Raw genomic sequence first — 25,744 nt, 5'->3', positions numbered from 1 at the left:
CGCGGGTCCTCCTGCGGCGCTTCGCGCCACAGCCGCCACGCCTCTGTTCGGGGGAATGCGGTAACCGCTGCGCGAAGGGGGGGGTCGCCTTCCGGGGCGGGGCGAGGGAGCGGGGCGGGGCGAGGGGGAGGCGCGGCCGCCATTGGCTGGCGCGCGGGTCACGCGGGCCGGGGGCGTGCGGCGGCGCGCGCCGAGCGGCGGCGCGGTGACGTCAGACGGCGGCGCGAGCGGCAGAGCGGACGGCGGCCCCGCGCTGAGGAGACGCCATGAGCAAGGCGCATCCGCCCGAGCTGAAGAAGTGCGTACCGGCCCGGGGGCGCGGGCAGGCGGCGGGGGGGTGCGGGTGGGGGGCGTGGGCTGGAAGCTGGGGGGTGATGTGGGGGGCGTGGGGGGGGCTTGGTCGAGCGACCGTTATTCTCCAACCGCCACTATCCCGGCGTGCATTGCGCGGGGGGGGGTCCCGGTGTCATGGCGGCGGGCGGGGGCCGCGCCCCCCCCCCCCCCCATGCTGAGCCGCGCTCGCCGTCTCGTTGCAGGTTCATGGACAAGAAGCTGTCACGTGAGTCCCGAGCCGCCGCCGCCGCAGCGTGTCGGGGCGCGGGGTAACGCTGCCGAGCCGCGTCCCGGGCGTCCCGGCCCTTCCCCGGGGGGCGGCGGGTTAGGGGCTGCCGAGGCCGGTGCTCCCGGGCGGCAGGGCCTGCCCGCGCCGCAGTGGCACTGCTCCTCCTCGCCCAGGTTTCAAAATACATTAATCGGCCCAAATTTTGCTTCTCGCTATTAGCTGATTTCATTTGTGCTCCCAAATCAATGCTTTTAAAGACAGCATGTTCCTGCGCTGGTTTCCGCTCCCTCCCTTCTTACGCTCCCTTTGTTAAGATGTGATGCTCTTTTTGCTTGTAATTGGAAAAAAAAATCCCAAACCTTTATTCTCACAGTACACTCTTTCAAAGCTACTGTTCTCATCAAAACACATCTCATGCCGCAGTTAGTGGTCCTGTTCTTCACCTTTGCTGAATTTCTTTTAGTGAAGTTAAATGGTGGCCGACACGTCCAGGGGATATTGCGAGGGTTCGATCCCTTCATGAATCTAGTCATAGATGAGTGCGTGGAGATGGCACCAGGAGGGCAGCAGAACAACATAGGGATGGTGGTAAGTGCGAGTTTGGATTGCCTGGGCTGGAGCGAGTAAAGGGTACCGTGTCTTCCACCACCCTGCACAGTTAGCTAGCAGGTGTATTTGAAGGAGCTGACTTCTAAGTTGATGTATTTGCTGTAATGTAAATATAACCTGAACTTGCTGTAAAGTGATGTATTTGCACACAACAATCCATTATGAATTAGAATTAGATGCAACTCACCTTTGTAGGAGAATTCATATTAACTTCTTTGGAGCAGCATGTACTGTGCAGTCTTCTAGGAAGACAAATTCAGGAAGACAAGCACGGGGCAGGGGGACTGTGGTGCTACAGAGCTGTGTTTACTGACATGCTTCATCATGGCTGCTGTGAACTTTTCTTTTTAGGTAATACGAGGAAACAGCATCATTATGTTAGAAGCCTTGGAACGAGTATAGAGACCAGTGAAACCCACTTAGTAACAGTGCGTGCAACGTGTCGGATGACCCCGGTGCGCGTGCAGCATGTTGGGCCGGGATGGGCCCTAACTCTACTATTTTGTGTGCTCACTTGAATCTTCTACAAAGCGTACATTACTTGTGTAAACTTATTTTTTGTTAAATAAATTTTGTAATGTTTTAAGTAACTTGACTGCATTGTACCTACCTTTTTGCATAACAGGGCAGCTGGAGTGTGCTGATTCTTTGGTGCAGTAGGTGCTGCTGTTATGCTGCTGGCACAATAAATCTGTTATTATTTGATAACCTTAGAATGCTGAAAAACATTGAGGGGCCTTGCTTCCTGCAAGTGGGTGAAAGATAGAAACAAATAGGCTTGTCCTTGCAGCAGGAAACAAACTCTTTTTTTAGTGTTGGCATGTTAAGGGTGGTGTTAAATTGGGTCCTACATTCCCGTGCCATCCTGTGCAAAACAGGCTATTAGGCTTCTTTTGCACTGTCTGTCTACAAGTAGTGACCAGGGCTGGAGTATTTCTCTTACAGAAATGTTTTGTGAAAGCAACCTAATTACGATCTGCAACTCCAGAGTGAGGTATTGATATTTTGGGGTAGAGTAGACTGAACAAAGCATGGGTCTCTGTAGTACTAGTACACTTGTAAAAGGTTTAAAGCACTCAAACAAGCCTAAAACTTGCTCGGAGTCTACTAATAGCATGGCGTGTAACTTAACACGAGTGCTGCAAAAGCAGCACCGTATCATCCCTTAGGCCTTCTTCTGCTGAGGAAAGCCAGTTGCGTGAGTTGGAGAGGTTTGGGGGTGGGTTGGCTGCTGACGCTGGCAGATGTGCTGCAGCAGGTCCTCTGGCCTCCCGTGCAGTTACTGTCTTCATATGTTGAAGCCCTCACATACCTCTTCTCATCCCCACTTGCCTTTCATTTATCACATTATGTATCAGCACAGTTTGTAGAGGTAGTCTAAGACTAGATGCACTGTCACAAATTTAAGAGACTAGTTCTAATGAACAGCTTAAAAAAGTACAGAGAATTGCTGGAGTGACTGAGATTCTGTGGTACTGCTCTTCCCCCCCATGACATGAAACATGACCCCCAGAAGCTAGGAGGCATCCTCAGACTTCCTTCCCCTACTTCTCTTGCTGATGCTTACCAGGGGGAAGAGCTGCAACACACAACACCAAGCTGTGTCCAGCATTTGTTCTATGGATTGATTATCCAGAAAAAAATGGAAGACTTGCCCTCTGGTAACACTGAAACAGGCTATTTGGGTGGAGCAAGGCAGCCTGGATGTAGAAGTTGTTAAATAATGATTTTTCTCCCTTTGGACTCCCTTCTGTCACTATCTTTTAAAATAAATATATAAAATGATAACAATACTGAGCTTGCTTTTCAGAGTTCACTACCTGCATGTCATGAGTGCCCGAGAAGCATGAAGCCTTTGAACAATCAGAAAGGAGGTAAGCTGCTTATACAAGCTGCAAAATAAGGTGTTAGATTACCACTTAAATTGGTCCAGTGAATTGCTGACACAATTTAGCTTGTACAACAATGCATGTGTGACCTCGCTATAAGATTATAAGCCAAGCTGCAGCTACCCAGGGAGAGATTCAGCCCATCTTTTTGTTCTGCAGTTTAGCCTTGATTAGAAGTGTTAATCTTTCCCTGCATAACAAGCGCTCAGCAATGCTACCAGAGGCTTGTTCATGGTTTTCCCACGGAGGCAGTCAGGGAGGGAGGGAAGCTGGCAGCTCTGAGCAGATACAGCCTTGCCCCTGCAGCCAGCTGAGAGGGACAGTTGTTATCTTCCTCTCCCTCACTCAGAGGGGAATTACTGCAGAGCAACTAGTCTACTGTGATTGGCATAGAAGCATTAGCAGTACCTGTACTTGCATTCTGTTAAGTCTCCTTCATTTTATTAGTGTAGTGCTAGTCACGGGGCATGACGAATGCTGCTGGACAGAGCCAGAGTCGGCACAGGAGTCACCCAATAGAGCTGGACGGTTGAGCACCAGGCAGCAGCTCTGCGGCACAAGGCAGTGTGAGTAACAGACTTACAGTATCTCAGGGCAACAGCTTTAGGTTACTTTCAGAACAGTGCATTAATTTTAATACCAGAAAATTACAGTATTTGCTGTATATTCAGACAAGGTTGAGGTACTACAGCAATTAGATACAGTCAATTGATGTACAATATTCTCAAGGAAGTTCATCTAAAACCTCATTGTGCCCTCCTATAAAGTTTATCTCATTAGATGATCTGAAACTAAAGCTTGAGAAAGTGAAGAACATTCTATGCTTTTCCTTGCTTACCACCCATTTTGGCAACTCACTTCCTTGAACAGAGGCGAGCCAGCCACCACCCCTGTGTTACAATACTTGTGCTGGAAGCAAGCTGAGAGTGCATCCATGATTTGCACTGCACCAGTTCCATCCAAGAGAAAGGTATTCGATACACTAAGAAAACAGTTGAGGCATAGAGATTTACAGTATAAAGACAACACTTTTTTTCCCCTGACTCACACATGCCCAGAGAGGGAAAGCTAAACACATGGGTCTAGAGGAGCAGGGCTCAGTTAATCACAGTGACACAGAGCCTGAGTTGGGCAGTCTTATTCTGAAGGGCACTTGGGGTCAATAATGGGGTCAATAATGGTGCTTAAAACTTGCTTCTTTTTTAAATCTTGCATAGGGATAGATGGAAGAATTTGCATGAGGCAGGGCCAGCTCACTTGGGAAAGCTGCTGCTTCCTTTTCACTACTAATCTAGTCAGCTGGTGCTGAGGTGGTTGGGTGTTTCTTCGTCCTTGGAGGAGTTTCTCACTTATCAGTTATAGTTGTGGCTAGACTGCTACGCTACGTGATCTGTATTTCCCGATGTTGTCGTGGTGCACTGCAAAGCAGCCTGGATGCTCTAGTGAGCCAGTGGCATTTGACTCCAAGGAGCTCAAAGCTCTGTCTTCAGTTTCTCATGCAAGTCTTCCTGGTCGATCTTGTCTGTGTTCCCATACCACTGGTGGTAAGCAAGCAGCGCTGCATTTTTGGCTGCTATGGCACTCATCTCCATGGCACTTGCAGCCCACTCAATGCCATTGAGGTAGTATATTCTGTCATGGAGGATCACAGGTGGGCATTTTTCAGGGGGGCTGTAGTGGGGGTACGCCAGCCACTTCTTCACTTTGACAGAGTCATAGGAAGAGAAAAGCAAGTTAAGCTGCTCTTTGGTGAGCGGTTCCCTTGAAAACACCTTCCAGACAGCTGATCGCAAGGGTAGCTTTTCTTCACTGGGCGTGTTTTCAGCAGGAGACACAACCCCCAGGCTATTGATGAACAGTTTGGGATTCTCTGTAGTGAGGATGGAACCAAAGTGAAAGGCAGATGGGTCCTCATAGCCAAAGAAGGAAGCATTTAAGCGCCCGTGCACAAAGGTTGCTACCGTCTGATGGTATGGGTTTGAGAACTCTGGAATAGGAGGGTTAAAGTTCCTGAAGGTGATGTTGGACATTTTGCGGTTCAGTGGAGCTGCGATGATAACGATGTCATACATATCTGATGATGATCCTGATGTAGAGTTGTAAGTGACATGGTAGAGCTTAACTGTGTCCCCTACGGAGAAAAGCAGGAGGGGAGAGAGCTCGGTTACCCTTTTCTGCTGCTGGAGGAATTCCCATTGATCCTTCTAACATCAGGCTTTTCAATTCCATTCCATTCAGGCTACTTATCTTCTTGTATTACTTGAAAAAGCTTCAGCTCACAAGTTTGGCTGACTAAGTGTTGTGATCCAAGGCCTTGAACAGAGCCCAGTTTTCATTTTGAATGATCAGAGAAAACCCAGACCCTTGCTTTGGTCAGCTGGGAGCTACAGCCAAGCAGTGACACCAGCTTAAGTCGATCCCTAGCTACAAGAGCTAAACATTTCCCCCCCACACCCCAAGCAGAAAGCAAAGGCAACTCACCTGCAGAGTTTGGTCTTGTTTTTGGCTCTATAGACAAAACCGTGCCAGGAATAACCTGTGCTTTGGCAGCATAAATAAGGCCAGTACAGACAAGTTTATTTCCTCCCTTGACTGCCCAAAGACCAGATTCTACCCCTGCCAGAGAAACAGCACCTACAAGGAAACCAAGGCCATTAGACCTGCTTGCGCAGTGTCATTCTGTAGGGCAGCATTTGAATCAGGAATGGGAAATTAGAGAAAAATACCCCACTGGGACATGCAGCTTGTTTAGGGACAGGGCTCACTGGGTCACAGCAGCAAGCAATTGCCTGCTTGTCAGGGTAACACAGCAGCCCAACAAGGCAAGGCACTGCTGAACAGCAGAAGCAACGACTTGGGCTGGAGGGACTAAATAGGTTGCTGCCAAGGTCTGCCAAGCTCTGGGAGCAAGATTTCTCACACACACAGGTGTCTCCTGTGGAGCACAAGGTCCCTAGGACAGGTGCATACCCATTTCACCTTGCACACCCCTTTTACAAGGGGAAGGGGCTGTTGAACACTCACCTACAAAACCATTTATGTTGACACCTTGCCCATAATTGACTCTCATGGCTGGACAAACCACCTCATTGATGAACTTATGGGAGAAGCCGGCTTTCTGCATGGATTCATCAATGGTTTGATTCAGCATTTGGGTGAAGTCATTCCCTCCGAGGGCATGAAGTAAGCGCTCGTTACTGCTGAAGGTATAGTCGTGCGTCTGGTAGCGATAAATGCTTGGAGCGGAAACAAGGAGATACAGTCACACCAGCTGCAGACTGTGTGCACTAGCCAAGCCTCTCATCTTGATCAGAGACTTCAAGTGTCAAGTGCTGACTGATTATCTTTGTCACTTTTGGAAGCTTAAGGCCCTTGGAAGCCTTCCGGTGGTACAACTCTTCAGGGCCTCACTGCCCTTCGCAGGGGCAGCAAGGCTTATCCTTGCAGCCAAGTCCTAGCCTAAGTGATAACAGGCCTAGAAAGACCTCATCCTTATCATTTCTCTAACCTTTCCTAGCTAAAGGAATACTTTGTGCCCAGGTATGAGTTTAATTCTGTTTAAGGACCCAAACGCCAGGCTACTTGAACATCCCCTACCAGACGGTTTCTAGAGACCCCGTTGGCCTCCAGCCACGAAGCCGACTCTCTTACCGCATGAACTTGTCCAAGATGTCCTCAACCCACATGTACATGCGCAGGGGATTCAGTCCGTACCGCCAGAGGAGTTTCAGGACGTTGATGACATACCAGCTGCTCTCCTCAAACACAAACTCCTCTCCATTATAAATGCCCACGAGGCTGCCGTGGCCTGGGGCAACAGGGAGGCCTAGAGGCAGGGGGAGGAAGAAGGTGATATACCATAAAAGGTACAGCTTGCTTTGAGCTGATCTGCTGTACTTTGATTTTAAGCTCGGCTGTCTCAGGAAGATAGCTTTGAAAGAGGCGGTAACTGAGGGAACAGATGGGAGTTTGCTCCCAGGATAAAAGGGAATTGGGTTTTGAGCCTGAGCCAGGCAGTCGTTTGAAGCGACTTCTGACCCTTTCGAACAGGATTACCTTGACTCGAGGCAGTAGCGCCGGAGGCCGAGGGCACGTGCTCACCTTCTCCTGGGGTCGCGGGCTGGGACAGCAGCACGCAGGACAGCGGCACGCGGGTCCCCCACGCCAGCGGGAAGCATTGCAGCGCGGAAAAGGGCGAGGAGGGGAAAACACCCAGCAACAAACACTTGTGCTTTTATTATTGATCGGGAAGAGGGGGACCACCGCCGCCGGCTCTGTACGCAGGGGACTGGGGCTAGTCGCGCTGTTTTAGGGAGGAGGGAAACGCAGGGAGGCCCGGGCGCCGCAGCTGCCGGCCGCCACTCACCCAGCTCCTTGACGAAGTGCTTCATGTGCAGGTTGAGCGGGTGGATGACGGAGCCGCCGGCCTCGTAGTCGCGGCCCTCCACGCGCACCGTGGCCAGGCGGCCGCCCACGGCCGCCCGCTCGAAGAGGTCGATGCGCGCGGCGCGCCCGAACTGCCGCCGCAGGAAATAGGCCGCCGCCGTCCCGCCGATGCCGCCGCCGACCACGGCTGCGAGCGGAGCGGAGCGGGGGGAGGCGCTGAGCCCCCGCCGCGCAGCCCCGCGCCGCCGCCGCGCTCCCGCCCCGCGCTGCACTTACCGATCTTGCTCGGGGCGGCCCGCTGCTCCCGCGCCGCGGCCCGCGGGCACAGCGCGGCCAGGAAGAGGAGGAGGAGGCGGCCGGCCCGCATGGTGCGCTGCGCTGCGCCGGGACACGGCGGCGGCCGCGGCAGCGCCTTTATGGGGCGGAGCGGGGGGCGGGCCCGCGGCGGCGGCGGCCGCTCATCAGCGGCGCGGCGGGGTAGTTATCCAACAGCGCCGCTGGTGTAGTGGTATCATGCAAGATTCCCATTCTTGCGACCCGGGTTCGATTCCCGGGCGGCGCAGACGCTTTTAGTGGTTGCTCAAACCGTTCTTTTCATTGATTCATAAACGCGTATAAATATATTTACATTTATACATTTTTTTTCTTCATTCACGCGTTGGTTTCCCGCCTGGGCGGGGTGGGAAACGTTGAAAGTGACATTTCGCAAACGGTACCGGACAGCACAAGTACATCAGCGGAAGAGGGGGCTAGAGGGAAACCCTCAAACGGGGGCGGCATAGTGCGCATGCGCGCGCAGAGGCCGGGCGGCGGCGGCGGCGGCGGCGGCGGCGGCGGCGGCGGCGGCGAGGCTGCCGCGCCTGCGCCGCCTGCCTGCGCCGGAGGGGACGAAGGCGATTGGCTCCTCCCCTGCGCGCATGCGCGCGGCCGCCCCCTCTCGGCCGGCCGGGCCCCTTCGCCCGCCACCCGCCATCTTGCGAGGACCGGCGGGGGCATTGTCCGCCGCTGGGGCGCGGCGCGGCCGGCGGCGCTCGGGCTGCCCAGGCGCTGAGGGGGCCGCGGCGCCGGCGAGGAGCCGGGGCGGGCGGGGGCAGCGGCGGCGGCGGCGCCACCACCGTCACCATGGAGGATGAAATGCCCAAGACCCTGTGAGTGGGGAGGGGGCGACGGCGCCTTTTGTTCCCGGCCCCGCGGCGAGGGGCGGCCGCGGGCTCCGCTCGGCGCCTCCCGCCGCGCTCGGGGTCCGGCTCGGCCCGGCGCGGGGGAAGGGGCGGCGCCGCGGGGCGCTCTCGGCCCCGCAGGGCTGCGGCAGGCCGCGGCCCCCCGGCCCGTCTCGTCTCTGTTCCCGCGGCGCTCGCCGCCCCCGAGGGCTCCGTCTGCGCCGGCAGCCGGCGGGGCCCGAGGCCGCCGCGGCCTGCGGACGGCTCATGCAGCCGGAGCGCCGTCGGGGAAGCTCGGCGGACAGGACCCCGGGGGGGGGCTTGGAACAGGCCCTGGTCCAGGCGTTGGTAGCGCCTGCGGCCTGTGGCTGCCGTCGCAGCTCTGGGGCCGCGTCCCGTGTTGCTGGAGGCGAACGTGGGGTTGCTGTGATTAAAAGCAACTTTCCTGGCGGAGCCGACAGCCCTCTGCGCCCTCAGAAGGCCTTTGGCTCAGCCCCACACTGAAGCCTGCGGGCAAGCTGCTAGCGCAGATCCTCGCTGTGTTTTTCTCTCCGTGCTCCGCTTGGCGGGCGCTCTCCGGAGTGCTTCCCCGTGTTTGGGCTTGGGGATCAGCGGCATCACAGACTTACCGGCCTTTCTGACCCACCTCTGCGTGAGCTGTCGCTGTTATCCTTGTTCCAGTGCCAGGATGTGTGTAGCTGAGAGGAGGAATGGCAGGAGTGAGGGAGGATCCCTCCCGAGGTGAGGGGAGAGTAGCTGTCCTGCCCTTGGATAGGGTCTGCACGTATCCCAAGGGCTGGTGAATGGCTTGGCTCACTACCTGTGGAGGGAAACAAGACTCTTATCGTGACCTGTGCCAGCTTCTCTGGTGCTCTAGGCTTTCCTTAGTGGTAAACACCATGTGTCTTGATGTGTACGATCCCGTTATCTTTCTAGCTTATCCTTTTTAACCGTTCTTGCAGTTTGCAAACGTGGCTCAGACCTCCTTGTTCTTGGCGCCATGTTTGTGTGTTTATTTAGAGAAGTGTTTTTTTTCCAGTCCCAGTGAATTTGTCGCCGGGTGTCTAGTGGTCTCAGCAGTGCACGGCTTATGCTTCAGAGGATGAACGATCTGTCCTTGAGCACATGTGGCTTATTGCGAAAACCCAGCCGAGTTTCTGAGCTGCAGGACTAACTGTTGAACAATGTACCAAGAATTGTGTTTTTCTGGAACACTTTGAATGGAATTTTTATGTCATATGGAGAGTTGTCATTAGCTGAACTTCACAGATTGGGTTTATAATGAGCAGCTTGGAAGAACAAAATGCAGCTAAATTTAATCTGTTTCCAACTCGGGTCTGAAATGTGTGTTAAATACTTGAGAGCACTCGGATTTCTGTAGGTAGTGCTACAGAAGTCCCATCTGTGCGGGGGATAACGTTACTCTGTTCAGTTGCGTTGTCTTGGTGTGTCTTGAAGGACCGTAAAGTGTTTGGGTATCTGCCAGCGTGTATGCTTTCTTTTTTCCTTATTTCCCTTAGCATATTTAAATAGTTTTTCTGGAATTGATACCAGACGTTGTTAGAAATAACTCTTTTTAATTTCCACGTAACCTGTTTCTTTGAAGGGGAATGTTAAAGTCTTAGCATTTTGAATCACCTTATGGACTACGTTACTTAAGTAAATCAATTGCTGCAGCTCACTTTGATGTGGCCAGCTATCTTTTTTGGAAAGCCACTGCTCAATTGCAGCAAATATACATTTGAAGAACAGTTACAAAACAGCCAGTGCTTTTGAACTTTCCAAAGGCCTCCTTTCTGTATTTATTTATATCTATATATGCTTGTGTGATACATGTACGTTTAATTTCTTTCTTAAGCGTGGAAAGATCATCGCGTGCTAACACCCAATAGTTTGGTAATATTATTCAAGAAGACGTATATTCATAGAAGTGCGCTGAAGGGATTTAGTTACTTTGCGTAGTTTGCCCTGTATAGTACAGTGCTTCATCTGCAAATAAATGGTGACGGGTCCATTAATGAGAATCCGGTTAGCAGGAAGCAGCGAGAGGGATGGGAAGGATACAGGAGATGGTGCAGTTCTCATGTGGAAGAGAGCTTTTCTTCCCTGGTGGCGTGTTAGCTGGCCCTGCCTGGCAGGGTCATACGTGAGATGGCATCTGTATTGCTTAGGCATGCACCTATTTCCTGTACAACCACTGCAGGACAAGGTCCAGGTATGTTTTATTGGCCCATGTCTCTGTTACATGGAAGCAGAGCTGCAAAGAAGTTGTGGCAGAGGACTCTGGAAATGCAGCCCGAATGTAGCACAGAGAGTGTAGCCTGAACTTGCTGCTGAATGCATCAAAAAATAACGTGGGAATTCCTACTCTGGGAGTTGCAGCTCCTTGGTTTTCCCATAAAGCTTGGCGCGGTTGATAGTGCTTCAGGATTATGTTGAAGTTTGTCAGTTAGAGGCTTGAAAAACCGCTAGCGGGTGGCAGATGTACACAGTTACAGGTAATAAGATTACAATGAAAAATAATAAAAGAAAAATGCTTTTGGCTCTGTATTGCATTAGCAGTGGTGTTCTGTATGTCATTACTGCTTGCATGCCCATTAAGGGATGTTGTCTTCATTTTTAAAGACATTCGGGAAGTCTGTGAACGGGGGGCTTTATCTTTGGGCAGAAACAAATATGGTACAGGACAACATATAGTATGCAACTACATATGTATATATATGCACACACACGTGTATATATATATGTTGCTGCAATTGATCCTTTAGGGATGCATTTTGAAAGTCCTGGTCATGCACAGATTCATGGGGCTGTCAGAGTCTGCTTACCTAAATCCTGTTTTTTATTCCCAGCGAAATCTAATATTAAGACAGGCAGTACTTAATAAGATAACTGTCTAATTAGTAAGGTGAATATCCAGTGTCGGTGCAAAGGTAGGCAGTGTTTCTAGGAGACTTTCAGTTACAAATAAACTGTTAATAAATATAGAACTAGAAGGTTATAGTGCGGTGTCATCGCTTAGCATCTTGGCTTATTCATTATCCCAGTTGTGATAATATTAAAAAAGGGGGGAGAGAGGGAGTCTAGATAGTTTTCGTTATTGGTCAAACTTGACGTGGGGATAGACTGTCATAGCGTTATCAAGCACAAAGTTAATTTTCGTAACAGAAGTGCACTAAAACCCCCTGTGTTTAAGAAATGTCAGTAGAAGTCCAGGAAATACCTGCTTTATTGAGTGATAATAAGCGTGCTAAGGTCTGATTCTGGTGAAACTTGGAGCATGTACCAATTCAAAATTGAGCACATTTCTGACTCCTACCCAAGGGAGTTGTTAAAATTATTTAGACATAGCCTGCTGTGCCATTTCTGACAGAAAAGCAGGGGCGAGTGGCCTGTTCTCCCATTCTCTGCTCTGCTAAGTGGAGCAGCGGAGTGCCCCCACTGCTTCAGTAAGGGTGTTCTGAACTTCGCGTGAGCGCAAGAAATTGCTGCTTTATGCTTCTGTTGCTGCCTTTTTGTTTTCTTACAACATCTCTGCAACTGTTGCGTCAAACCAGGAGGGCGGCTGTTTTGATTGCAGTGGTTTCGGCAGTGCGATTTGGCTCCGGTTCCCGTTGCAGATGCCATGGTTTGCCACATAACCTCCCTCTGCGGAAGGGAGCTGCTGCGCCGTTGGAGCTGAAGCTTCTGCAAGCTGGGTGCTTTTGGAAATCCTGTATCTTGGGATTTTTAAAAAATTTCCCATGTCGATTGGTGTTCTTCTGCGCTGCTGAGGCTGTAAAAGTATCGTGAAAGTCCCAAACTAGAGCAGGGGGTTGGTTCTGCCAGAGCGGAGACTCGGCGTTGGATTGGGCCGGGCCTTTCAGGTGAGGGAAGATGGGGGATGCCCACGCCTCATCTCATTTGTTTCAGGCAAATGCGGTTTTGAACCCTGCCCCTTTGATAAGGGGGACTGACTTCTAAATATTGTGTAACACGCTTGCAAAACAGCAGGTTGAGCTATTAGGGCAGCTAGGGAAACTGTGGTCACTGGGCGACTGCGTACAATTATCCTAACGGATATTTCTATATGCAGAAATCAAATTAATAGGCTCAGCTATGCGTATCTGGCTTTCTGTTCCGCTTCGGACTGGGGCGAGGTTTGAGACCTTTGGTGGTACTGAGGACAAGGGCTGTACCAAAGAGCAGGTCGGAGTGCCAGGTTTGGCTCTCAGTGCTCGCGGTGGTTGGCCCGACTGGGTTACTACAGCGGTTTGCGTTTCGGTCCCCAAGTTTCTGTGCTAGGAGAGTCAGAGGTCGTGGTACTCGGCTCTGTGAAGGGCTCTGGTTCCCAGTGTTGCAGGCAGCGTGCCCTAAACTAGCTTGCTTTGCGTCCCTCACCCTTGGGATCCAGGCACTCGTTGGCCAGTTTTGTTTGGAGCTGTGTTGTTTGGGAGCTGCTGTGCCGGGGTGAAGAGAGGATGGATGAACTGCACAAGGTTTTCCCTGATGTCCTGGGTTGTGGTGATTCCTAACCATCACACACTGTGGATATTGCTTTCTCCAGATAATGTGAGCTTAAGAAACTTGCTCAATTTGGGCTTTCTCTTTATTTTTCTTGTCTCTTTCTCTTGCCCCTTGTGTTTACACTCTTAGCCTCTGTCCTACAGAGCTAAGTTTTGCTGCATGTTTGTGCCATGCGTGGATAAGGGGATCTCAGTGGGAGGTTGCAGATACTCTTGGAAGTTAGCTTCTGCCTGGAACAGCAGGAAGGTCTGAGGGTGTCGGCAAGGTGCTGTGCAAAACCGCCCTCCCCAAGGCCCGTGTCCCGGGAAGACGTCTTCGTGGGAGGCCTCTTTGGCCACCCGGAGAGGCCTGCAGCCTCCGGCTCCACAGAGCCTGTAGACATCTGCACAGTCGGAGTCTGTCTACAGGGAATTTGTTTGCAAGACTTGTGGCTAATTGTATTTTAAGCAAGAGATGACTTTAGTCTCCTGAGCTGTAAATTCAGCCCTTCTGACAGGTGTTATACAGGGAGAGTGTTGTCTGCTGTTCTTAACTTTTTTTTTATTTCCACTCTAGTTGGTGCTCTGGTATGATGATACTGGAATATCGCCCTAAATTGAAGGGTGGGATTTTTTTGGAAGACCTGGTTTTCCTGAAAGGCTTTTCTAGGGGGGAGAAGTTCTAAATATGTATGTTGTGCTTGTGCTGACTTAACGGTGGTTGTTGGCTTGGACCGTCAATAATTCTCTTGCAAGGCAATGGAAGTTCCTAGTTCTCATCTCAATAATGAAGGAATAAAACGGCAGGACAGCTACACTTCTAACCTGTTATTTAATCCTGCAGATATGTGGGGAACCTGTCAAGAGATGTGACTGAAGCTCTAATCCTCCAGCTGTTCAGCCAGATTGGACCATGCAAAAACTGCAAAATGATAATGGATGTAAGAGCCTTTAACTTTATTTCCCAAATCCTGATCGCTAACAGCTTCAGGTCGTAGTTGCATGTTTCAGAATTCTACCACATTATGTATTACAACCCATGTTTTTATAGATATATATGTGTGTATATATATGTATGTGTTTATACATATGTATTATAATATATTATACAATGAGTATTGTATATTATAAAGTTATTTTATGTGTATATAAAACAAGACTGGAGATCATAGTAATGTACTTACGGCATAGTTTCTGCCTCATATCCGATATTATTTAATGACATTTGGATATTTTAAATGGAATTGAATAGATGAATATATTTGAATATTCTAAATTATATTTGAAAAGTTATTTTTCACCACACGTTTATCTTTTTGAAGCAAAACTTGAACCTCCTGGAACATTGTTGGTCTATTGACTATTCTCTAACTTTGCAATAAAAACAAACAAACAAACAAAAACCTATCGATTTTGAGACATTTAGATGTAATGAGTAAGGCACCAAATATAAAAATGAGGCTAAAGTTTGAAGAGATTTTCATCATGAATCTTTTTTCTTCTTTTTCTTTAATCAGACAGCTGGAAATGATCCGTATTGTTTTGTGGAGTTCTATGAGCATCGTCACGCGGCTGCAGCGCTGGCTGCTATGAATGGCCGGAAGATAATGGGTAAGGTAAGCTGTCATGTCTACAGGGTGAGTTGCAGTGGAAAAACACAGGTTATACCAGATTGTGTAGAGGAAATAGCACTCGAGAAGAAATGGAAACATTGCAAATGTTAGACACTTTGTTCAAATAGAGGACAGGACTAACAGGAAAAGCCATTTTTACTGTAGTAGGAAGAGTGCAGAGGAAGGTTGGGGTGTAGAATTGGGGAGGGAGCAGAGGTAGTGGGAATGGGAAAGGGTCAGGAGAGTTAAAGTCCATCAGGATAACAGTCCTCTTTTCCCTGTCCCTGCAAACAAACAAACAAAAAAGCCCAACCCACCAAACAAAATATCCAGATAAGGTATGTTTACCGTCTTTGCGTTTAACAAGTAGGATGCAGTTTGGAAGAGCAAACCCTCTGCTGAGAAACTTGTCCTACACATTAGTTTTCGACCAAAACTTGCACGGCCGGTTTCCCTGTAGTGTCAGAACTAAATGCCAGTAGTGTCTGAGCGTAGTTCCAATTTGCTTGATCTAACATTAGTAACTACTATTTGCAGGAGGTCAAAGTGAACTGGGCAACAACCCCCAGCAGCCAGAAGAAAGATACCAGCAGTAAGTGTCACTTACGCTTTGAGTAACTGTTTTATTTGTACAAGTAGTTTTTAAACATAAACAATAAGCATCGTACAATTATATGCAGTAATGTTTTGATCGTAATCCTAAGATATTATTTAATGTGTTTGTGTTAATAAACTTAAGAACAAATCTAATCTTTGTCATCAGGTAGTACCGTTGTCAACACACAGCGTTCACAAGGTAATTGTATCTTCTTAAACATAAAATGAAATCTCTCGAGGGTATTCACTAACCACCTGAAGCTATATATGGGGTTTTTGTTCTTTTTTCATTTGTTTTTATGGAAAGACTTCCCTTTCATTTCCCTGTTGCATCAGAATATGATCTGTTGTCCACTCTTTAATTCTGGTGCTAATCTTCAGCTATTTGTTATGAGTGCAATTGTAAGTTTTTTTTCCCCTGCTATAAGGGCATAATTATTAGCTTCTTTTAAGGCTGGTGTATGCATTACTTCATACAGGCTCCTTGGGAGTGCCTAAATTCTCTCCAGAACCGGGTAGCTTGTTCCCCCTTCATGGCAACCCTGTGTATTGCTGCTTTTCTCAGCAAGCCTTGAAGTCCTTTAGAGAGGTGGGGTTAAACTACATTAGCATCAAAGTGGACTTTAGAGTTTCTTACCTGCTGTAGTACAAATAAGTCTGTATATTGATAAGATGGTATGTGAAATATTGTTTGATCGTAGTGGAAAAATCCTTAGGGTTTTATTTCTCTTCGGTGCGTGTTTTTTATGGATCTGATATAAATTGAAGGGATTACTGTTTCCGTTCTGTTGCCTTCAGTCTTAGTTCACTTGCACATGGATTCACATACATTGAATTCACATGGATTCACATGGTGTAATGGCTGGGCAACCAAAACTGTTGGCTTTTGAGAACTCAAATTCTTTAACAGCAAACTGTTGCAATGCAAGGTATTTTTTTGATTTGTTCTTCACAAAATATGGTTTTAAACCAGACGTTGTAGCTAGGTTGAAAATAGCTCCTGCTCTAGAGTGAGTTTTATTTTGCGTTTCTTGAAACTACTAGACATTTCTGTTGGTAAAATTTTGCCTAGCTAGTGAACTCTACCGTATGCAAGTTTAACACTAGCATGCCAAGAGCAGGATTTTCATGTCGTCTTGGCATATTAAGTAAATATTTCAAAACTTTGTATGGTAAATGCTGACTGGTCTTAAAAGCAGTTTATAAAATACAAAATGTAAATACCATATGTCGCAGTACTACCCTTAAAATTAGTGACTTTGTAGTGCTGCTGAGCAGTGGATCTGTTACGAGCGGCAGTAAATTCTGTAGTTCATAGTGAACTCTAGTCTTCATGTAGTTTTTAATAAATGAAAATCAATGCTATGCAACACTGTTATGCTGTTTGTGTTTTCAAGGGTGGTCTTCAAACTTTAAAATCTTTCTTTTTCTTTTTCCCAATAAGACCATTTCCATGTCTTTGTTGGAGACCTCAGTCCAGAAATTACAACTGAAGATATAAAAGCAGCTTTTGCGCCATTTGGAAGAATATCGTAAGTAATTTCCATAGGGCAAATAAACTAAAAGTTATCTCTTAAATGGAGGCAGCCTTATATTTCAGTAAGTAAAAATTGAAGTTGTCACAGAGCAGGAATATACATTCATCTGTTCATGCAGCGACTTGAGTCTGAATGGTTGGGTATTAAGCAGGGATGCACAACCAGATTTCTTCACAGAAGTTTGTTCTGCCTTACTAAAAAAGTTGCATACAACTTGCTTTGGTTTTATACTCTTTGCATTGTTTGGTAAAGTAACACTGGAAAAATGTGACTTACAAACTTGGGGTTTGTATTTTACTTGCCCTCTCAGTGATCAGATAAATATCACTCGTTACAGTTTGTGATCGAGTCCGTTTGCATGTTCACGTCTCGTCAGGCTTTGGATTTTTGTTAGCCACGGTGTGCAGGCCACCGGTAGCATATGATTTTTGTAGTGAAATTACCATTCCCAAAGTAAACCCTTTTAGCACTTGACTTGTTGCAGCATCTGCAGGCTGCAGCTAGAGTGGCCTCCAAGTGTTGGCACTGCGTAAGCGTAAGCCCTTGACCTGAGGGGCTCAGCCTAAAACGTGGGGCATCTTGGGTAAACGAGTTGCACCCATCGGTGGTGTAGAGCCATGGCGTAACAAGTGAACGTGTTACAAATTGGGAATGGTGATGGCAGGTGTCTGCCTGCCAGTTTGGTGCATTCAGGATGTAGCAGAGTAAGGAGCAGTTCGTTCATTCCATCCTCCAAATGTAAACCATTAATTTTCCTTGTAGTGTTGTCTGTACTGGACATTGAAGTTTCTTGATGGTGATGTAAGAGAACGTAGAGTGCTTTGGAGTGTTGTGTAGTGAAGCATTTAATTGAAGTAAGTTTGTTTTTTGTTTTTTTCCCTCAGAGTCCAGTATATTATTCTTTTAATGCCAGCTTGATTTCCTCTTATGATAAAGTTTTTTTTTTTTTTTAATGTGATCTGAATGTGACTTGCTTCAGAGAACTATAATGCTTGACTACATCTTTTGTAATCGTTACCTTGGAAATGTAGAGGGTCAGACTCATGAGGAGAGTCAGTTTATCCTCATGGCCAAACGTGCTCTGGATGGAAGGGACGAGGGACTCTAAAGGAGGTCTTAACTGGCACTTGGCTGCTGGAGTGAGTGTGAAAGGGAGCTAGTGGTAGACTGACCTGTTGGTGTGAATGCGATGGAGCTTTGAAAGAGATTTTCCCCTGAACTAAGCAGTTTTTGGTTTCCGATGCAACTTTAAATGAACAGTCCTCTTAAACGAATAAAGAACTCCCCCAAACCAAACCCCTTCTGAACCTGAAGCAAAAAGTAACTTCTGAATATTAGCTGGGGAAGTATAAAATAATGCCTAACGCTGGACCACAGTCTGTATTTCTTGGGCCGCTGCCCATTGTCCCATTTGTTCTAGAAGAGCTTTTTGGACGTAAAGCTGTTGCTGTGTAGGAATGGAGCTGATTACCAGGCTCTGCAAAAAGTGATGTGTCTCTGCCCCGGTGGTGGTGGGGAAGCGTGCGAGTAACACTCGTGCTTTTGGGGTACTCAGCACGCAGCCGTAGAGTTAACAATTTGAAAACTTCAGCAGTTTGCCCTGGCTTAAATTGACCATCCAAAATGAAATGCGGTTGTCTTCATCCCGTGAAAGTAGTACATTGAAGAATTCTCCCTGCTATGACTCTTAAAAACTCTTGTTCCAAATCCGAGGGGTTAAAGCAGAATGGACCTTGATTTTATACCTGCTAAATTTAACTTGAAAAAATACTGCTACTGTTTCTTAAGAGGTAGAATGAAGTTCCTGGAGTTGAACTGTTCTTGGCCAGTGACTAGTTTCTGGAAATGTGGTGTTAATGGAATTTTTTTTTTTTTTTTTTAATATTGCCTTCATTGGTATTAAACTGAGTTTTGTGGTTTTTGTTTTTGTTTTTTTGTTTTTTCTGAAATCAAGGTTGAACTACTGCATGATTAGCACATAAGAAATTTTGGTAATTCTTTGCATCTGATTTTTTTAATCACTGTAAAAGCACACTTTCATTGTGATTTCCTTTTATGCTTGCTGTACGCATGTTTTCATTTGTTCTCAAGTCTTATTTTCAAAGTTTTCAGTTGAGGGTAAGTATAGATGAGTTTCTCCCCCCTCCCTCGTTAGGCTGTTCAGAACAAACTGATCTCCCGAGACTACCGAAGTGGCGCTTCTCAGGCAATTTGTAACCTATCACCCAAATTCAAACTCAGGCAGGAGGAAAAAGTGTAGCACTTCTTTACCAGGAGTGAGGAAAGGACTTTTCAGTGTTTTTTTACTTGGGCCTTTGAGTGATGATGCAAGTGCTATGGGTTTATGCATACAGGAATTAGGCTTATAATATAGTACTTGTGGTTACTGTAAGGCTTTAAAAATTAGCGTGTAAAAACCTGCTCTTCATTGTGACTTTTTCTTGCCAGTCTTGGAATGCTAAATGTTGTGCACATGTTACGCTAGTTTCTCTGAACCGTATTATTTTATACAGACGTAAGTTACATTGCATGACTTTCTGACTGGTTTTATTTCATTTTATTTTATTTAAATGCTTGTATGTGTGGGGCGAAGGAGGGGAGGAGCGGGTGGCCTGTACGCGAGAGCATCTCGATCCGTGGCTAACTTGTGCGCAAATTGCCTGAGAAACACAAGTGATTGACTTTCAACGAGTGGGGTTTAGCTATTGTAGCTGGGTTCTCTTTCTAACTCAATCTCAAATAATAGGGCTCTGGTTATTTTGCAGAGTGTCTCTGAAGAATGGACAGAATTGCCATGGCTAACTACAAGCTACAGTTCACAGTGGACAAACGTTGTAGTTTTCTTATTTACTTTTATAAATTTTTTGCTTTTTTATATCTCGTAGTTTCCAATCAGTCCTGTTTGATTGCTGTTTTACAATTGCAGTTTAAATTCTTTGTAATATGTAGTTTAAAACGTAAATGTTTCAGTGTTTTATTTTCTTCAATAATTTCTGAAAATGTCAATTTCTCAAAATTTACAGCTGCCCACAGTCCAAAAAGGGGGTAACGAATTGACCTGAGAAAATTAAAGAATTCAGTTAACAGGCGACGTATGCCTTTTAATTCCTATCTTTTTTCATTTTTTCTATTTAATATTTTTAATGAGTAGGTAGAATGTGTTGGCAAATAGCAAGTTTAGAAATTGCATGGTTAAAGAGAGCCGTTCAGCTAATGTTAGTCAGCTATGTGGCCTAAGTGATTCTTTTGAATAGCTGCTTTGACCATGCTTAGTGTCTTAATAATATGTAAAAGCATTTTGAACTGGGAGCCAACTGTTGTAAAGTACATACGTTTGTTAGAGAAGCTATTGATTTGCATGTTTAAAAAATTAAGTTTAATATTGCTATTGCCTGACAAAACATTAGTAAAGTTCTGTTTAGAAAAGGAGAGATTTGCTTTGACTGTGTTGCTGGTGCAATAAGCAGTTCGCTTTAGTAAAGGTGAAACATGAAAATAAGCTGTACGTGTGACTCAAGTTTTCATTTTATTAAAGTCTTCTTTTTTTAAGATGCTAAACTGGCTCTCGTTTCTGCTTTTTAGAGATGCACGAGTGGTTAAGGATATGGCAACGGGAAAATCTAAGGGATACGGCTTTGTTTCCTTCTTCAATAAATGGGTAAGCTGCAGCACCGTCCGGGATTCCTCTGAACAGTGGCTGATGATTTTGAATAACTGCCACGTGGAATGGGTGTTTTTGGTTCCGAACTGTACCAGCTTCAGGAAGAGCTGCTGATGGTGGCTTTTTTTTCCCTTTCCCTCTCTTGTGGACAGGATGCAGAGAACGCTATTCAGCAGATGGGTGGTCAGTGGCTTGGCGGAAGGCAAATCAGAACTAACTGGGCGACAAGAAAACCTCCAGCTCCAAAGAGTACCTATGAATGTAGGTTTTTCAATTGTATGTCTTTCCAAACCTCCTGCCACATGCATAGGGAGGAAGAGAAATTCGCTAGCTCTAAGCGTTAGAGGTTCTGGGAGAAGGGGAGGTGGGTACTCAAAAGTGAAGACTCTTGAATAGGTTCAAAACTCCTGAAACTTCCTTAGGTATAATGAATGTATTATTACCACCAACAGCTGGTTTCCTTCTAAACACTTAGTTTGGTAACTTGCTTTTTTTCAAGAAAGCCAGTTTTTTTTTTTTTTTAATATAGTTTCCTCAGTTTTAGTCTTGCTGCTTGTGATAGAAAGCAAGCAGGACTGTATGTAAAGAAAGCATTTCCATTAGAGAGGTTTTAATTCAGGTATATCTGACCTGCCTGATAAACCTCAAACGTGACCCTAAAATAATGATGGTGTCCCTGTCACGAGCAACCTGTCCTACAGTGGGAATTTGTGCCCACTACTGGAGATGGTGCATTACGGACCGATCTCCCCTTTTGCTGTGCCCTTATTTTCGTGGTGTGTGCAATTTGTGCTCAGCTGTCTCGTGTATGAGGGAAAAAAGCTAGTGCTTAACAGGAGCTTGCAGCTCTACTTCTTGTACAGAGACGATCTAGGGACAGTATCTGTTTCAGATGTTAATTCACCACTGCCTGTGGGTCAGGGAGATGGCAGATCCAAGATTACACAGGAGAAAATGTTTACCGCAGTTAATGTTTGTCCCAACCTCTGGCAGCCTGATTCCTTATTTGTAGGCCTGTTGGGTGGGATTCAGATTTCTGTGTAGTGTGTTTCTGCTCAACTTAAAAGCTTTTAAATTTTTCTTTAAGCAAATACCAAACAACTATCTTACGATGATGTGGTGAATCAGTCCAGTCCAAGCAACTGCACTGTATACTGCGGAGGTGTTACCTCGGGACTGACAGGTATGGTCTCTTCAAAGAATTGACACTTTGAACGTCTCTAGACAACACTGCGATCATCTAATTTTGGCGGCTTCTTCTTGCTTCAGAACAGCTAATGCGCCAGACCTTTTCTCCATTTGGGCAGATAATGGAAATTCGAGTCTTCCCGGATAAAGGATACTCCTTTGTACGGTAGGTTGTCGTGTAGTTTGCTACCAAGGATAGCATATTGATAAATTAATAAGAATTCTGGGTTCTCATGCCTTCGTTTACAGTGAAGCATTGGTTGGTGTCTACCCAGCTTAAGAGTATGCTTTATAGCAGTGTTTTCTAACTGTAGCCTGCTCTGCAAATGAATCGCATCTCAAAGTGCTTCTGGAGCAGGTAGAAGAAAACCTTGGCCCGTTTAAACAGCCTGTGGTAGTGAAAGAGCAGTGTTTCATTTATAGCTGCATGGCTGATGCCTCGAGCCAGAGGTGTGAGCTGTCGGGAGTCTCTGTTTCTGATAAAGGGTAACCGGAAGATACAACCTTAGCCTAATATTTGGTATTGGTATTTAAAATATGGACTAGTTTTGCTAGTCTTCAATTATTTATCGATGGTGCCGTACGCTTAATCATAATAGATTTTAGTCCCCGTCCCCCCCCTTCTTTGTAGTTTCACAGTTGAGTTACTGAGGCAGACTGTAGTTTCAGCACTGTTTGCAGAAGCATCTTTATTTCTTTGTTGAATAGGCTTCTGATAATAAAAATAGTTATAAATGACTTGCTCTCCATGGTGGTACATTGTCTAACTTGCTTCTGAGACAGAGTGAAATGAGTTAGTATGACACTGAGAAAGGAAAACTAACCAGTAGCCTGGCAGTCTCTGCCTTCCGCTTCGAGGATGGCAGAAAGAAGTCTCTGTAGTCGCTCGTATTTTGTACAGAACCGAACTTCTGTGCTGCTGTTAGTGGGAGGTCTCTCTTGGGGTTACTTCTAGCTGTTGCTCACTGAATGATTTGTTTATATTGGCTTGACTTATATTTCAACAGGTTTAACTCCCATGAGAGTGCCGCACATGCAATTGTTTCTGTCAATGGAACAACTATAGAAGGCCACATAGTGAAGTGCTACTGGGGCAAGGAGACACCGGACATGATCAGTCCAGTCCAGCAGGTCAGAATTATTCCTGTGCTAACTTCAAAGGTGATGGCTGAAAGTTACTGTCTTTCATAGCAACCTGTTACTTGGCTGAAAAGGTTGTGTGCGTGCTAGATAGAGACTTGATGCAGCAAACGCGACCTCTTATTTCAGCAATGGGTATTCTCTAAAGTATAATCAAACGTTTTAAATCATTTGGAACTTGTGGAATCTTTCTATATAAAAAAACTGTGGTGTAAAATTCTGGAGGGAACTTTAAAAGCGTTGTCCAGAGCATGGCGTATCTTCTCTGTCATGGAGCTAGTCGTTACTACCGTTCCTGTTTCCTGGAGCTCTCTGGAAAGGCTCTGATATTTGAGACAACGGCTTTTGCTGTTCCTTGGGAGGCAAACAGGTGCTCTAGTAATTAAACGCTTGCTAACTTAAAAACGGCGTCCAATTAAATGTCTGCGTTTCTGTTTCAGTGTGCTTTTAGCAAGCCATCTTGTAGAGTCTTGATCAAAGACAGACTCTGCAGGCTGGGTGTATCCTGAGTTGCTGTAAATATCTGCTTTCTTCGGCACTGCTTGATATTTGGGTGTTTGTACTTGCAGAATCAAATTGGATATCCACAAGCTTATGGGCAGTGGGGTCAGTGGTATGGAAACGCGCAGATCGGTCAGTACATGCCGAATGGCTGGCAAGTCCCTGCGTATGGAATGTATGGGCAAGCATGGAATCAGCAAGGATTTAAGTGAGTATTTGCTTTCATGCCATAAGTAAAATCCCAAGCGACGGGGTTTCCTTAAGGGGGAGATGAAAATTCAAAGTCCACAGCGTCGTAAAAGCTGCCGTGAAGTTCTGGTCCTTTGTTACTCAGAGAGACCAAGTGATGATGTCTGCAGTTGGACGTGTTCAGGGACGTAGAGAAGGGTATTGCTCTCTTCAAAGACCTGCCTCTAGAGAGCAGCGCTTAAATTTCCATTTTCCAGTCAAGTTACTGCATTTTTTAAATTTTTCTTGAACTTTTAAGAGTTGCATTTTGTTCTTTTCAAATTCAGAATTTGGTAATTGTGCAGTCGGTGTAAAATTCTTTCATTCAGCTGCCGTTACTTGATGCCAGTAGGTCTAACGGTTGTCTTGTTCCTGAGCGATGGATATTAAATGCAATTCAAATGCAAGTAGTGAATATAGATCTCTGCAGTAATGTGCTGGTTTCTAAGCTACAGTGAAATGGCTCTTGCTGGGAGGCCTGCGGGCAACAAACCTCATTGATCGGTCTTCCCTGGTATGCCGTGGCTGGTGCGGAAATTACTTCCCGCAGCCAGCATCGTTGTTTGTCTCGGTGGTTAGAAAAATATCATACCCTGAAAAATTGGTTATGGTCTGCTGTCTCGATTTCTGGTTTTAAACTTTTTTGATGAGCTGGGGTTATGTGTCAGGAAATCGTGTACAGTGGCCGAGATGGGAGTAACTAGCTCTCCCGTGTCTGCTCTTGCTTTTGCTCTCTGTACCGTCTCCCTCGAACCGCAGTGCTTCTCTAATGGATTAAATCTCCTCCCCCTCCCAACAGTCAGACACAGTCTTCAGCGGCATGGATGGGAGCAAACTATGGAGTTCAACCACCTCAAGGGCAGAACGGAAGCGTGATAACTAATCAAACTGGATATCGCATGGCGGGTTTTGAAACGCAGTGAGAAAAAGACTCTGAAACCGAACACTGGTGGGCTTGAGGCTGCAAGGAGCATTGTAAAGCCTTTGTTTACCAAACAGATTTACCAGATCAAGTCAGTGCAAGTGTCAGATACAATGTATTTATTTAAGAGAAAAAGGAAAAAAAAAAAAGCATTTTTAATCATGAAACTGTCATCCACATTGTTTCAAAAAAAAACACACAAAAAACTAGATGCTGGATGTCTGCCAACTTTTGCCTTCTTTTCCTCCTTTTGATATGTGTTTCTTAAGATCCACGTTTGAAACACAGCAAATGCAGGGACTACTGCCACTTAAGATTGGGGCAGAAAATTGCACAATGTCAAACTTTTTTTCCTCTGAAGTAGTGTGCAGTTTTAGTTTGCATTCCTAATGATTTAAAATGTATTATAAGCAGTTGTACAAAAAAAGCCAAAACGGTGTGAATTCTGAAGACGCTTTGTCTTCAGCCTTTGCACAAGTCTGTTTTAAAATAGCCTATTGTATAAAGCGTCCATCTCTCCACTTTTGTTATACCGGGTTTTCAACTATAAATTATTAGTTTACATCATTTTGTATCGAAACCTTTTTTCAGAGTTGTCTTTGCCTTATGACAATTACCTAAATTATCATGAAACGGGGAAGCGTGGTCTTCAGCGCTAAATTGTCTGCAAAACGCTCAGATGGATCTAACTTTATTCACATTGTGTTCTATGTGAGAAGGTGCCTAGAGAACTCCCTGTCGGACTCGTTCGAAAGGATTTTTATCTTTGGTGAAAAACTTTGTGATGTGTACTGGGAAATATAAAAAAATCCTGTTACAACTATTACTAAAATGTGACAAATACCTATGAACCAGCTTGTTTTTTATCTTATCAATTTCTACATTTACATGTACCAATTATGTAAAATATTTTAGCAAATTAATATTTTGCACAAACGTTAGCAAAACTTTGTATGTTTCCTTATTTAAAGGTAGGATGCAGAGTCCTCGGACATGATTTATGCATAAGATTTTAAATTTGTTTTTTGCATGTGGATATCAAATATACACTTTGTTAGTTTTGGAATACCAAGTCATCCGCTCTTGTTTTTACGTAACTGTATCGAGGCCGCCGCGGTGTACGTAGAGAACCAGTCCGTCTTGCTGTTTACTGTTAGTAAATTTGACTCGGGTAGGGTAAGTTGACTTGATTTTTTTACATGTGCAGGTAGAGCTGTGAAAGCGGTCGCGTTGTATGTGTAGGCGCGGGGCTCGGCCGTGGCCGCG

General features: G+C 46.1%; 3 protein-coding genes and 1 non-coding gene across 6 annotated transcripts; 3 read left to right on the top strand and 1 right to left on the bottom strand.

Moving 5' to 3' along the window:
- Nucleotides 1–157: 157 nt before the first annotated feature.
- Nucleotides 158–1,761, top strand: SNRPG (small nuclear ribonucleoprotein polypeptide G). Its single transcript, XM_064497901.1, has 4 exons — nt 158–298; nt 537–559; nt 1,026–1,150; nt 1,523–1,761. The coding sequence occupies exons 1-4, from the start codon at nt 267–269 to the stop codon at nt 1,571–1,573; spliced, it is 231 nt and encodes a 76-aa protein (XP_064353971.1). The 5' UTR covers nt 158–266; the 3' UTR covers nt 1,574–1,761.
- A 1,907-nt stretch (nt 1,762–3,668) lies between these two features.
- Nucleotides 3,669–7,853, bottom strand: PCYOX1 (prenylcysteine oxidase 1). Of its 2 annotated transcripts, XM_064497898.1 has the most exons (6): nt 7,723–7,853; nt 7,427–7,633; nt 6,712–6,886; nt 6,085–6,296; nt 5,542–5,694; nt 3,669–5,191 (listed from the first exon to the last, which is right to left on the bottom strand). In XM_064497898.1, exons 1-6 carry the CDS (start codon nt 7,811–7,813, stop codon nt 4,533–4,535), a joined length of 1,497 nt encoding a protein of 498 aa, XP_064353968.1. In that variant the 5' UTR covers nt 7,814–7,853; the 3' UTR covers nt 3,669–4,532. The 2 variants fall into 2 exon arrangements, with proteins under 2 accessions (XP_064353968.1, XP_064353969.1); XM_064497899.1 differs by lacking the exon at nt 5,542–5,694.
- Nucleotides 7,854–7,937: 84 nt separating this feature from the next.
- On the top strand, nt 7,938–8,008 carry TRNAG-CCC (transfer RNA glycine (anticodon CCC)). The gene has a single exon. It is a non-coding gene; the product is annotated as a tRNA-Gly (tRNA).
- Nucleotides 8,009–8,351: 343 nt separating this feature from the next.
- TIA1 (TIA1 cytotoxic granule associated RNA binding protein) lies at nt 8,352–25,544 on the top strand. 2 transcript variants are annotated; one of them, XM_064497799.1, is made up of 13 exons: nt 8,352–8,594; nt 13,935–14,031; nt 14,608–14,706; nt 15,241–15,295; nt 15,467–15,499; nt 16,745–16,832; nt 20,421–20,496; nt 20,652–20,760; nt 21,587–21,682; nt 21,769–21,853; nt 22,695–22,818; nt 23,397–23,536; nt 24,356–25,544. In XM_064497799.1, exons 1-13 carry the CDS (start codon nt 8,569–8,571, stop codon nt 24,477–24,479), a joined length of 1,152 nt encoding a protein of 383 aa, XP_064353869.1. In that variant the 5' UTR covers nt 8,352–8,568; the 3' UTR covers nt 24,480–25,544. The 2 variants fall into 2 exon arrangements, with proteins under 2 accessions (XP_064353869.1, XP_064353870.1); XM_064497800.1 differs by lacking the exon at nt 15,467–15,499 and having other exon boundaries at nt 8,353–8,594.
- Nucleotides 25,545–25,744: the final 200 nt, after the last annotated feature.

The sequence above is a fragment of the Dromaius novaehollandiae genome, chromosome 26 (assembly GCF_036370855.1).
Source record: "Dromaius novaehollandiae isolate bDroNov1 chromosome 26, bDroNov1.hap1, whole genome shotgun sequence".
In the NCBI taxonomy this organism is placed as follows: domain Eukaryota; kingdom Metazoa; phylum Chordata; class Aves; order Casuariiformes; family Dromaiidae; genus Dromaius; species Dromaius novaehollandiae.
The sequence above is the reverse complement of the archived record's forward strand: the minus strand, read 5'-3'. Positions and strand labels throughout refer to the sequence as shown.

What these genes read in the sequence shown, in the direction of transcription:
- TIA1 (XM_064497799.1), top strand. Translation starts at nt 8,569, where the DNA reads ATGGAGGATGAAATGCCCAAGACCCT. An exon ending in ACTGCAAAATGATAATGGAT is followed by an intron (nt 14,032 to 14,607) that starts GTAAGAGCCTTT and finishes TTCTTTAATCAG; the next exon opens with ACAGCTGGAAATGATCCGTA. An exon ending in GCGCCATTTGGAAGAATATC is followed by an intron (nt 16,833 to 20,420) that starts GTAAGTAATTTC and finishes TCTGCTTTTTAG; the next exon opens with AGATGCACGAGTGGTTAAGG.
- PCYOX1 (XM_064497898.1), bottom strand. Translation starts at nt 7,813, where the DNA reads ATGCGGGCCGGCCGCCTCCTCCTCCTCTTCCTGGCCGCGCTGTGCCCG. An exon ending in GGCCGCCCCGAGCAAGATCG is followed by an intron (nt 7,634 to 7,722) that starts GTAAGTGCAGCG and finishes CTCCGCTCGCAG; the next exon opens with CCGTGGTCGGCGGCGGCATC. An exon ending in GCACTTCGTCAAGGAGCTGG is followed by an intron (nt 6,887 to 7,426) that starts GTGAGTGGCGGC and finishes CCCTGCCTCTAG; the next exon opens with GCCTCCCTGTTGCCCCAGGC.
- SNRPG (XM_064497901.1), top strand. Translation starts at nt 267, where the DNA reads ATGAGCAAGGCGCATCCGCCCGAGCTGAAGAA. An exon ending in CATCCGCCCGAGCTGAAGAA is followed by an intron (nt 299 to 536) that starts GTGCGTACCGGC and finishes GTCTCGTTGCAG; the next exon opens with GTTCATGGACAAGAAGCTGT. An exon ending in CATGGACAAGAAGCTGTCAC is followed by an intron (nt 560 to 1,025) that starts GTGAGTCCCGAG and finishes AATTTCTTTTAG; the next exon opens with TGAAGTTAAATGGTGGCCGA.